The 13,997-nt window shown below is 35.2% G+C and overlaps 1 protein-coding gene across 1 annotated transcript in view; it reads left to right on the top strand.

Moving 5' to 3' along the window:
* The first annotated feature begins 9,360 nt into the window (after positions 1-9,360).
* The window catches only part of LOC145983594 (KICSTOR complex protein SZT2-like), a 605,385-nt gene continuing 600,748 nt past the window's right edge, over positions 9,361-13,997 (top strand). The window contains exon 1 of the mRNA XM_083116658.1: positions 9,361-9,608. Within this exon, the coding sequence (XP_082972784.1) occupies positions 9,591-9,608 (18 nt within the window). The 5' untranslated portion in view covers positions 9,361-9,590. The remainder of the gene's footprint in view (positions 9,609-13,997) is intronic.

The raw sequence follows: 13,997 nt of genomic DNA, 5'->3' as shown, positions 1-13,997 counted from the left end.
CCCTCTACTTGAGAAAGACAAGATTTTGTTACCACCGTTGCATATAAAGTTAGGGCTGATGAAAAATTTTGTTAAGGCTTTGGATAAACACGGTGAGAGTTTTGGGTACTTGAGAAATACATTTCCTAAACTCAGTGATAGTATTGGGCCGCAAATCTGTGAGATCATTCATGATGACAACTTTGTGGAATTTCTAACAGAAAAAGAGAAATGTGCCTGGTTAGCTTTGAGACAAGTATGCTGTAATTTTCTTGGAAATGTGAAAGCTGACAACTACAAGGAACTTGTTATGAACTTGTTGAAGTGTTATCAGCGTATGGGGTGCAATATGTCCTTGAAAATTCACTTTTTACATTCGCATTTGGACTTTTTCCCCCCTAACTTGGGCGTGGTTAGTGACGAATGCGGCGAGAGATTTCACCAGGATATTTCTGTCATGGAGAAACGATATGCAGGAAAATCGGTACAGAACATGTTAGCAGACTACTGTTGGAACCTCAAGGAAGAGGTTTCTGGTGGCAGTTATAAACGGCAGAGTTCAAGAAAAAAAAATTGAAAATGCGAGTAAAATTGTGTTTTTTTTCCTTTTGTTGCATGAAATTTGTTCATTGAACAGTCAAAATCGGTCCTATATATATTTTTTTAATTTTTTTATATTTCATAGTTATTCACTTCAATATTTAAATCTTATTTCATGAGCAAACAAACAAAAATAATTTCAAATTTCGATGTATTATTACAAAGGGAATTAAATGTTTATTAAAAATAAAATATGAAAATCCAGGGAAAACGATAGGTTATACAGCATTTCTACTTTCAGATTTGGATTCAGAGGGGTCGAATTATAAATAATCACCTATTTTCGTTCAAAGGAGCAAAAAAAGTTTGAATTTGTTCATCAGTGTTATTTTTACAGTATTTACAACTTAAAGTATTATCATGTTTCAGTTGTCGTTGTGGTGTAAGAGGCTTCATTGATTTTTCATTATATAAGTTTGGACCATACTTTTGTACCCACTCTTTAAATTTTTGTACAAATTTTTCGGCTGCATCTTCACCTCGATAAACACATTCTTCTGATTTATTCAGTTCATAAGTATTTATTAATTTTAGTGCAAAACCACATGCTTTATGTTTGGCTGTATGTGTCGTACTTGATACATTTGGATCTGGGAAACATGTTGCTATTAATTCATATATTGTTTCGAAATCACCATAAATTACATATGGGTGTGGTAGCAATGCTTTAAAATTACAAAATTTTACACTTTTGGTTGAAAAATCATAAGTTGCAAGAGGGTAACGAGAACAATATTGAATATGTTCATTTAATTGCTCTTCACATGTTTTCTTACCTCTTCCATAAAATTTTGACAAGCATCGACCTGGTATTCTATGTTGATGTAATGTTATTTGTTTTCCTATCAATCGTGATAGATCCTGTATTAGACAAAAATGCTTCTTGTTTTTTTCTGTAACATATAATAATCTAATAACATGTGCACCATCTGCTGACCATTTGTGTCTGAGTGGATAAATAACATGATTTTTATGATAGCCAAAAACAAGCACAGTTATTAGTCGATTGTAGTATTCTTCATACTGTTTTTCAAATCGACTGATAGCAGTGCTGTTTTTTGGATCGACAGGATATGTTATGCCTGACATAGGTATATCAAACTCAAAATGGACATTTCCACTTTGACATAAAAAACGTTTTAAATCCATTCATTTTACAGATAATGACACAAACATGAGATGTGCAAAATATCACGGCGTTATTTGTTTCGGTTCTCGAGAAACACGCCTTCAAACACCGCTGAAATTCACCTACTACGTCACGGATTTGAAAACGTCCTCTCCACAGACAGGAGGTCCTCTGACGTCATCACTTAGAAATGCGTGCAGGCGGGGCTTCTGCTCGTCCCGTCAACTTAGCATGAGCCGCGGAAGCGACAGAAAATTCACTTGTTACTGTGTAAAACAAGTATCTTACAACTTCCAGTGCAAAAATCTGTGCTCCATTTCTTGGAGATGAATTATGCCCTAGCAGTATAATAGTATTTACTATAATTCAGCCACTGGTTTTCCCCTTAGGGTGACAAAAGCAAACCTTGTAACAGTCAATGGCTGAACACGTGAACAGCCTTGTTCATTGCGAATACATAGGTTAGTTCTGACTGGCAAGAACCTAATGTTATCGGAATGCCTTTTCTGGAATTACAATTATTTTCGTCATAATATTTTCTTCACAAATTTTAAGATAATACTTTTAGAACACACTGGTTTACACGCCAATTTCTGCAATATAAGAGGTGATACGATATAAAAAGGTACGGTTAGTTTTTAAATTTCCTGCAGTAAACGACAGTTTTCTTCAGTTAATATATATTTCAAATTTTTGTATTTAGCCTACTTTTACGTCGCTTTTTCGTTCACTTTGTTTAACCGCAACGATGAAAACGCATAGTTAATTTATTATGTATCATCTCTAACATCACATTTCTTCCCACTTTTGGCTAATCGCTACAATGAAGATGAATAACTACAAGCAGTATTCGAAGTCGGGGTGCAGGAGTACCCCCCCCCCACACACACACACTACCACCAACTGCACAATCTAAGTATCACCCAACCTGCCATGATAAGAGACGAACTTTTTCTTCTGTCCCATCTCATTTCGAAAACATTCACTTGTCCCATCTCCTTTTATGAGACGAGACGGAACATGCCTCGTCTCGTGAGCAACACTAACATTAACAATAGAAGCATCCCCCTAGCTGTCCCCAAAGTCTCGAGCAAACATCCTCCCATGTAACAATTTCCAGTTCAATGAAATGTCACTCACAAGGAAACAGTCATGCCCAGGTCGAGAGTCAAACCTGGAACATGCGACTTCCTCAGATAAATCATGAATTTTGTGTATAATAATTACAACGCCAGTTCATTCCTGGTAATTCTGAATCTGCAGTTTGGTTTGCATATATAAGCAGGATAATATTTAGTTTTCGAGGGCTGTACCGTCGAAACGAGGAGTCAAAACAAAATAATAATAAAAAATGTTAAGAAAGGTCTTTTAGTATTTATAATGATAAAAAACCTTTGCATACGTTGTTAATTCTATATTTTTCTAGACTTGAGACGAGAACGAGAATTGCCCTCCCAAACCGAGACGGATTTTTATAAATTGAGACGAGACTGTCAATGAGACATTAACAAATAAACAGGAGACAGACATTTACAACTTTCAACGAGAACGAGACCAAGGCTGCCATGTCTCGTCTCGATAGGATCCTTAGTGGTGAAGTTGTGAACCAACCAATTAATGCGTTCGGGGTAACGAGATGAGGCGGCTTTTTTCGCAGTACAAAATTCAAAATAATTATATCGTACCACTTCAGTATGGGATGTTGTTATACACATGGGCGTATATATAGTTGACGGTAAGGAGGGATGGATCAACTTTTGGTATGATTAGGGTTGCTTTATTTCGTAAGTGAAAATCCAGGACACTGCTAGCCGGAAGCTTGTTGGGGAGCATGGGGGGAGGGGATGTTGGACCCGACAAAGTTGTGTGTTTGTAGTCACGAAGTATTGATACTTTTCTGTTCATCTTGTGTCACTACGTTTTTAAGAACCAAATTTCTTTAATATGATTCGAGGGGGAAAAATAACTGATTTTACAGTCTCAATGCAGTTTCTTATCGCAGAAATTCCGAAACTATCAGGAAATTGCAGATATTGGTCTGCAGTCCCATCTGGTGTGTGGAATTATGAAATTTCCTTCCCGTCCTATACGTCTCTAATTTAAGAGAATGAAATAAGTCCGAAGGAATTTTTTATGAACAAGCGGATAGAACAAGGAAACTGGTAATTTTAGTGAACAAAAAAAGAGGGGGGTTGGACCCGTTGAATCCCCTTTAAATACGCCCATGGTTATACACATTATTTCCTTGTAATAATTATACATAAACTAAGTATAGATAAGTACTGTGCAACTAATGTAATCTTCTCAGTATATTTTCTCTTATCTGCACAAAAATATTTGATCATAATTTGCGCAACAGAAATGGAACACTAACTGAAATTGCTTTATGGAAAAGAAAGTTAAATAGGCTTTATAAATAAAGTGAAGAATATGAAAATTCCTATTTTGCACTACATAGGTTACAGTAAATATCGATAAATATAAGTTTGAAAAATATTTTTGAGTGTCTGGTCAGCAACCAATTTTATAAGCAATATTTTTCGCATGGCCTGAGAACACACACGCAGCTGAACCCGTTCATTTATCTGGCACGTGAGCAGCACGGATATTTCATAGAATGATCATTACAAAGCATAGCTTTCCTTTCTCCTATCGCTCCTTCTTCCATTATTTAAATCGGTACAGATTTGTAAAACTGCTGCACATGTTCGCTCACCGTGGGCTACCCATCCGGAACTGGACGCTCGAAGCAGACGACAAACGAGCTCTCCCTAAGGAGTGACGTAGTAACATGGCGGCGGCGTGTTTTCAGCGCAACGCTAGCCTCGCAACTTTGGAAGTCTCGTTTCTGCCTTAAACTGGACGCAGAGAAACGCGAGAACTTGCAGGGGTCATTTTTCCAGGGTGTAGTTTTTAAAATTGTTGTAAAAAAAATTGAGTGGAAATGTCCATTAGACACACGATGTTTATTGTGAGATGCTGGATGAAAATAGGCTATGATGCACCAGAGAAAACATTTATTAACTTCATTTTGAATATTTATTACAGAATTTTTGTTTTTGATCTGGTCGGGTAATTCAATATAACTTGATCCACCCCCAAGAGGGTAATATTTTGCTATTTTTCATTTAAGTTCATGGTTTGTATCACAAAGTGTCCATCCAGATCCTCTATCTTGGAATTCATGGTGTTTTGTCTTAAGTTCTTCGCAAATATTTTTATAAATATCTCGCAAAGAATGAATATCATTATGATATTGAAATGATACATTGGTACGGTGTATACATTCTTTGTTTTCATTTTTAGAATTTCTATAATTTGATGATAAAATAAAATATACTTTGAGCGCAGGGTTGGCATGTTTAAAACAAAAGTGTTTAAAACATTTTGTTTTAAACGTTTAAAACACACGGCTTTGTTTTTTTTTGTGTTTTAAACGTTTAAAACAATGTGTTTTAAACATGTTTTTTTAGAAGTGTTTAAAACACATTTTGGTACTTGATATTTTATAGTCTGTGATATTTTTTTTTGTTTCGCAACCCTGTCTTTTCATTGAATCAGTGTCAATTAATCCGTGCTTTACGGGTCTCACTTATCGCACAACACTTGACCAACCGTATGTTCTGACATCACGGGCTACGTTGGTTAGGCAGGCTAGCTATGTATGCACAAGGTAGAAAAACTGTTTTGCGACAAGAAGGGCCCGTACTTTACTGTAGAAATGGAAACTTCTCAGTTCTTTGTTTCGTACCGTCCTGTAAGTTTGAGACTGGTGGAAGTATCTGAATACACAATGCGTGATTTTGATGATGATGTGATTTTTTTTTCTCTTGCCATAGGATTCATTCGTTTGTATAACTGAATAAAGCGCAGACGCTTACTTTTGGTAACACAATTTTGTACTTTGGATAGATAAATTGATCTGGAGAATCTATTATGACACTGCAGGTTGTTTTCTCCTTTATAAACTGTTCAGGCAGCAGGAAATATTTCACACTGATTTTTCCACGACGAAGATAGTAATTCTATAATATTTAGTTTCTTGAAATTTAGATGAATATGAATCCTAATCTACTTCAGCAGTGGCGGAAAATGGGGGCTATTACCCACTACTTTTGTCCCTCAGTAGAGGTGTGCGGGATCCCGAAGAGTCGGCACCGGGACCGGGAAAAGAAATTCCCGTCCCAATCCCCACTTCTCGGGGTCCCAAGCAGTAGGGAAATACAGAATGGTCATTTTAAGAAGTCGCCAATTCTGGACATTTTCTTCAATGTAAATGTATGTCTGGAACGTATTGGAAATTGTTAGTTTTTGTACCAGAAGTGCAAAAACAAACACTTAAGATGAAAATTACGTGTAGAATTCGAGATTACAAGAGCTTCGGGAAATTTCTAACATATCCCGTCCCGAATGTCGGGATTTAAAGAATTTCCCGTCCCGACCCAAAAAATTTCTGTCCCGCACACCTTTTTCCTGCAGTATGGTAAACCTTATCTCCAAAGGGATATAAACTGTCCTTACAGCCACTGTACTTCAGTAATATAGTAATATAGTTTCATAAAAATAAGTATTATTATTTTGTGCGAGACAGAATGTTTTTGGTCGGGACGGGATCGGGACAGGAATTTTTTTTTAAATCCCGACATTCGGGACGGGGAATATTCGCCATTTCCCGACAAAGTCAGGAAATTTTCGGGACAGGAAATGATCGAAATTTCCCGAAGTTCTAAAAATCTCGAATTCTACACGTAATTTCCATCTTAAGTACTTGTTTTGCACTTCCGGTACAAAAACTAACTGCTCGGGAACCCGAAAAGTAGGGAAATTTTTTTTCCAGATCCCGGTCAGACTCTTCGGGATTCCGCACACCCCTAATTTTTTCTTTAACGACTTTAACTATAATTTACTGGGAAAAGTTGACTTTCTTTTGTTTAAAACACATGTTTAAAACATGTTTTTTAAAACTCATGTTTAAAACTATGTTTAAAACAAAAAAAACATGTTTTAAACAAAAAAGGTACTGCTGCCACGTTCTTTTTCTGCTGGAACCTCAAAAAAGATGCGCGTGGCAGTAGACTCGGTCTTTGTTTTATCGTGAATTCATCATGCTATGTATGCAATTACGTCTGTTTCACATACTGTAAAGTTGTAGCGATTACTTTCACAAAAATGTTTTAAGATTAGGTCCCTCAGCATTCTTCTAATAATAAGCCTAAATGCTCTCGTAGTTAGGTTAAGTTCTATTAGCATTAAAATAATATCTCTAAATGCTTTCTAAAGAAAAAGGTTCTAAACTACCTGTACATTCATTCCCACTAATCATAAACTTGCATTTCCCTCGTCTTAATCTGTTCTTAAGATTTGTAACATCCTCTTAGCAGCCGAATTACGTGGCAGCAGCAAATTTGATGCTTATTCTTACTGCTGACACGTGCGTGGCAGCAGACTCGGCCAACAAAAAAACAGTTTGTTTTGTTCTTTTTTAAAAAAACACAAATTTTGCCAACCCTGCTTGAGCGAACTTATTTCAAGTTTATTTTGAATTGCATTTATAATTTTTAGCTGTAATTTTGCTAGAAAATTTGGAATATCTGTATCTTCGTTATTTATGTCTGATGTGGTATATATTTTTGTACACAAAATTTCTTGTTTTTGGTTATTATTCATTTTATTTTATTTATTTTATCCTTTTTATATAATTTGTATATATAATTATATATATATTTGTTTTAAAAAAGTTAAGTTTTATATATTTTTAAAAAAAAATTAAAAATATATTTTTAGTTTTATATATTTAATTTTTATTTTTTAAAAAATCTATGGTTTTATATATTCTTTTTTAAAAAATGTTAAAATAATTTATACTCAATAAAAAAATAATTATAAATTTTATATGTTATTAGCATTATACACTTTGAGGTGCATATATATGTATTTTTATAAATATAGCATTTTGCTTTTTAAAAAATTACAGATATGTACATTTTTCAGACGTACATGATTTCATAATATATATATTTGAAAGAAATAATTATACATATACTGCCACTGGTAATAACTTTTTATCAGTATCTACATTTTCAATTGTATATACACACACATTCACTGCACTGTACTGTACAGCACTTGCTGTACACATCTATTTTCTTTTTGGTGATTTTACCCTGTAGACTATAGAAATTGTGAAATTCACACTATAAAAAAAATTGGTAAAATTCAGGTGTTTTGGCCTTTATTAAAAAAATAATTATTTTTCTCACTATAAAATGGTAAAATTTGTTTGTTTTTTTGTTGATATTTTTCGCTTTGGAGATTAGCATAAAAACAGGGTAAAATAAATAAATAAAAAATAAATGTTCTGGAATCGGCCATTCACTCTTCTCCTCCAGAACTCCGCCTATGCTTTTAAGAATTGATTTACATTCAACCAATTCACTAGGTATTATAATAATTGAACTGCAAAATAAACTTGTCGCGACACGTCCAAAAAAATGCGATTACCGTACAATGACAAGATTCGATTTACTTCTATTTCCACCATTTCACACGTGGAAAAATCTGCTTTAGAGACATGCACGCAGTAACAAGACAAAAAAATATTTTTAGCCTTCCCTTTTGTCAGTGTAAAAGATAATGTCAATTTTCACTTTGGCTGTCATTTGTTTTTTCTTCCGATAATTCATTTTCCTTTGTTAGTGAAAATTCAATAACATTAAGTTGGTTTTAGACCCAGATTACAGACATGTTTGAAGAAAAAATACTTTATTTTTCAAAGAGCACCAGGATTTTCTTCATCCCTGTTTATTGCATTGTCTACAGTAGACTATGTAAACTATCAGCCAATGTAATCTTCGTGTAGATTACGCGTAGACAACGCATGTAGATGTAAACGTAGTCTATAATCTACGGCACATCACTGCCCTGTACATGAAAGTTATACATGTCATATGTACAAAAATAATTATATTCATCATGAATTTTCTGTCTTTCAGTTTGTGTGCTTGTTTCCAACACAAATGCTTTAGCACAGACTTCTCCCCTTTTTGTGTGATTTACGAGGATAATAACGTCTTTGATACTATTACTACTACTACTAATAATAATGTAATTATTATTATTTTTACTATTATTGCACGTTTATCCTGGTACTTGCCCCCCTCGACAAAAATTGCGTTTGCGTCTCTGCTATAACATGCATGCATATTTTATGCTTTCTTTGCATTTACCACTTTGGTTTTTCCTGAATTCCCTACTGCTGGCATTTGAATTTTATTTATTTTCTCAAAATTTTGGGAGACGCTGTAGCCCCATCAGCTTCTCCTGCGCACGCCAGTGATTACAAAGCATAGCTTTCCCTTTTATTATTTTAATCTGTACAGATTGTTAAACCTTAAACTGCCGTACACATTGTCTTTTGGGTGCGTTCCGAAAATCTTTACAAAGGTCTGAACCACAGACTGAACGCTCGAAGAGCAGACGACAATCCCAACTACGAGAACATGACGCGCATCAACATACATTATCGTGTGTTAACACGCAACGTTAGCCTCTTAACTTTGGAAATCTCGTTTCGAGAACTTGTAGGGGTTATTTATTTTTCTATCGCGTGGTTTGTAAAATTGTTGTATGTAAAATTTAGTACGGAAGGCTTAAGATGAAGGGAAAAAATGGACGAAAAGGGGATATTATGGCTTCAGGTTGTGGATACACTGCATTCAAATCTCTATCTCGTTTCTTTTCTACGCGTAGCCAGAAAGACAAGATGATGATTGTGCTAGTTCGTTATGTATGTGTAAAGAGAGAAAAGGAAAATGAAGTGTTTTTGAAAGTGGATACAAATATGTAAAATATCTGCAACAAACATATAAGGTCTCCATAAAATATGTCAACAGAGAGAGAGGTAATACCATGTAACAGTATATAGAACTATTACTTGTAAACATAAATCTGTTTGCTCGACTATTGTAAACATCAAGCAGACTTCAAAATATGCCAAACTTGAGACTGCCATCTCCATAAAGCTGATTTCTGAGCATACCAAGAATTGTTAACTTTCGAGTACTCGATCACAAAAACAGAACGTTCAGCTTTTTCGTGTTATGTACAAGGCTACTTTTTTCATGGCATATTCTTGAATATGATGAGAAAATACCTACGAGCACAACCATCTATAAATATACAGTATGTAACATTCTTATTCGTACACACGGATTTTCAAAGAAAATGCTTTAATATCTGAAAGGAAACACACTCTCTTGAAATTGTTTCTTTACAATTCAATAACTAATATCATTAGGAACATAAAATCTTACCCAAATTCTGTATAACCAATGACAATAATAAAGTAAATGAAACTGAAAGAGAAACATGCCATTTTTTGTACAACTTTTCTATTCGTACACTTAATAATATAAAAGAAAAAACATATTCAGAGCAAATTGACTGACAGTTCTAATACTTTGATGCGTATCCTTTGGCTTTAATTACTGCTTGACACCTGTTCTTCATAGAATTAACCAGTTTTCGGCATGTTTCAGAGCTTATTTTATTCCACTCGGCTTGCACAACAGTTTTCAACTCTTGTTTGGATTTGATGCCTGCTTTATGGACTCGCCTCTTCAAAATTGCCCATAAATGCTCAATGGGATTTAAGTCTGGACTTTGAGCTGGTGTTTGTAGTAGTTTGGGCACATTCCATATAAGCCAATTCATGTTAACTCGCGCCTTATGCTTACTGTCATTGTCTTGTTGGAATCTGTAGATAGGCGACATGTCCATTTTTTGGGCACTCGGTTTTACATTGTTCTTCAATATGTCCAAATAGACATATGCATCCATGATACCATCAATAAACTGGATGGTACCAACACCTTTGGACGACATACAGCCCCAAATCATTAATGACCCACCACCGTGTTTAACTGTTGGAACTGTGTTAATGTGATCATTGTCTTTATTTGATTTTTTCCAGACCCTATTTATCCCATCTGACCCGTATATATTAATCTTGGACTCGTCTGAGCATATGACACTATCCCAAAATTCCTGGTCCTTGTGGATGTACTCTTTCGCGAATGAAAGTCTATTCCTGCGATTCACCTTATTTACGTACGGCCTCTTTCGTGGTATTCTGCCACGATATCCATGCTTCCACAAGGTACGTCGGACAGTTTGATCGAACATCATCTTGCCAGCAACATTTTCTACTAACAGTTGTAACTGAGGAACACTTAGTCGGGGGTTTCTCACACTCTTTTTTTAAAAAAAGCGTTCATCACGTTTATTCAACCTTGTCTCTTTTGGTTTTCTTGGCACATTCTGTGTTGAACCTTTCTAAATTTGCATTATTCAGATCGGAATTAAGTTCCTTCACCTTGCCCATTTCGAACACTCTGATAGATAGACGATAGGCCTACAACAATACCTACGCCAGCATTCTGCTTGACGGGGAGCATGCCTGCATGTTCAAACTTGTTACGGAGTTGCAAACTGCACGAAATCGCCCGAATAGCAGTGGCGCTGTATGCGAGGAAGATTGAAACTCTTGTCTGTACGAATAACAAAGTTGCATGAAACAGCGTGTTTTTCTCTTTTCACACAAATTATATGCTCTGTTTATACACTTTGAACATACATTTTTATTGACATTTGTTGGTGAAACCTTCATTAACATTAATTTCCAGGTACATATGAAAATGATTATATTTACTAGTAGATATGACATTTTTTCCTCGGAAATTCTATGTGTACGAATAACAATGTTACATACTGTATGTCCATTAGACACGCACGAAGAAAAGGGTCTAAACTTGTGTTAATATTAGGCCAGTGATCAGAACACTACATTTTATAAGTAGCTTCGCTACAGCTACAGCTACTCTTCCAAAATGTAGCTTCGCTACAGCTACAACTACATTTACCAAAAAGTAGTTCGCTACGCTACTCCTGTTCGCTACTCGCTACTTTTGCGCTACTTCTGTATTAAAAACTTAAACAACTATATGGCTATTCAAAAAAAGCCCTAGTATGATAGTTATACGTACTGAAAAATAGATTGTTATTTATTACTATGATTCCCTTCATTCTATAATTTTTATAGCAGTGTTACTTCAGTTACATAATTTTAATAAAGTGTTTGAGAATAAAGTAGCTTTGTAAGTGGCATATCAATTCAAAAAAACTAGGTCTTACACGTATCCGTGATGTTCTGATTGTCATTTGAAAAATATTTATGTGACAGCCTTCTTTTTAAAATTAATTGGAAGAATATCACATGTATTGAAATTAACTAGAACGTGTTGCACAAAATGGGAATAAGATAAAAATGTGATATGTAGCAATTTAATCTTCTTAACTTAAACAGAATGTTATTTGGGGGATGGCGGATGTTTGCTCGAACCTTAAGGATAGCTGGGGGATGCTTCTAATGGTATAAATGAGAAACAGGTGGAACAATGCTTTACGTAAGTCTTTCTGTTGAAAATGCTTCCCTGAAGACACAGTGGAAATTGTAATTGTCACCTTGTATTCAAATTGCCCCAGGTTCGATACCTGGCGGAGGGCACATGGTGGTTCGTATCAGTCACGATCAGCTGATTTGTGCATTAAGTGGACTCAAAACAAACACTAGGAAAGACTCCTAGTTGGGAAGATGGGATATCCTGCTCCTCCATTCCCCACTCATCATTCTTCCCCATTCTCACAATTAGCCAAAAGTGGCAGAAAACGGCCTTAGATAAGAAAATAACTAAATAAACAATGCATCCTCATTGCCATGATTAGAAAAAGTTACAGGAAAGGGACGCAAAAGTAGGAAAAATACATAAATTTGAAAACTGTGTATTTTAACAAAAAAATGTCATTTCTGCAGGAAAGTCAATAACTTGTATGTTTTTTTTACAATATGATAAAATATATTGAGTAAACTGATGTGTATATCCGAGTGTTCTAAACATATTGTTATTTTAAAATTTGCGAACAAACATCATGACCAAAATAATTGTAATTCCAGAAACACTATCGTTCTTGTAACAATAATTTCTTGCCAGTGTGATCCTATACACTGACAATGATCAATGCTGTTAACGTACTGAACCATTGATTGCTGGCACTATTGCTTTGTCAGATTAGTAGAAAAGGGATCGCCCGTTTTTGCACTGTAAGTTGTGTTTTACACAGTAATTATCGATATTTTGCTGTCTGTTATGCCATCGATATCCACAGGATTTGTTCCAGGGGTGGCACAAACGGGGCATTTTTTCCTGGCTGTGTAGCAAATGCGGCATGATTCTCCCCAAAATAGCGATGCAGCTAAAATAAATGGCTATTAGTCTGAATATATTCATATAGGCCAGTTAGTTATCTGGATATTAGAATTATTCAGATACTAATGAAATAAATTACGCAGCTATTTATAATCTGCGATATAAAGATATTTATAATCTAGATTATCTGTATTTGCATGTAATGGACTTTGTCTTTTTGAGTCTCTTGCAAAAGTAAGCAATATTGTCATTTATTTTTGACGCCGTTGCCACATTAAAAAATTACCCCAAAATGCTGAGAAAAAATGTAGCTGTAGCGAAATTTTCGCTACAACTACAGGAATTTTGTAGCTTTGCTACCACTACAACTACAATTTAAAAAATGTAGTGCTGCTACAGCTACCGCTACAAATTTTGTAGCTAGCTACAGTAGCGTGCTACTACCGACAACTGTATTAGGCCAGATGTTAACGAACGACCATTAACATCTAGTGCCATTTGTAGACTTGCCCTTTTTTGTTGTTTTGATTGTGTTACTTACATAAATGCATGCATGCATCCTTTATGAGTACTTCATTCGGTAACACTTTACTATACCGGAGATGGATTTCTTCAAATTTACAGGAGAAAGTACGAGAGCACAATACGTTCTCGTATTGTCCGTATATGCTTAATTGAACGAAAGGAGTGCTAATGGAACCTAACCTAACAGGCCTATCCTAACCTAGTAGGCATACCTCGTCCCTGTGATGGTTCGTGCGGCTATCGTGAATTTTTGGGCTAACGTCAATGGTTTTTGGGGCTACCCGTGGATGGTTTGTGGGAAATAAGGAACAACAGTAAGTACTCGTTAATGTAAAAATAGACATTATTTTCGTTAGAAAGTCATTATTTCACCTAAAGAAATGTTCCGCAATGCAGAATAGTACGTTTCCAATGTAAAAAATTGCGAAATAAATCATTGATAGGTGTCTCCGGTATAGTAAAGTAGTACCCTTCATTCTTAGTAGAACAGTTGGACACTG

Source organism: Lepisma saccharinum, chromosome 2, assembly GCF_977018435.1.
Source record: "Lepisma saccharinum chromosome 2, izLepSacc3.1, whole genome shotgun sequence".
In the NCBI taxonomy this organism is placed as follows: domain Eukaryota; kingdom Metazoa; phylum Arthropoda; class Insecta; order Zygentoma; family Lepismatidae; genus Lepisma; species Lepisma saccharinum.
This window is presented reverse-complemented; position numbering and strand designations above follow the sequence as displayed.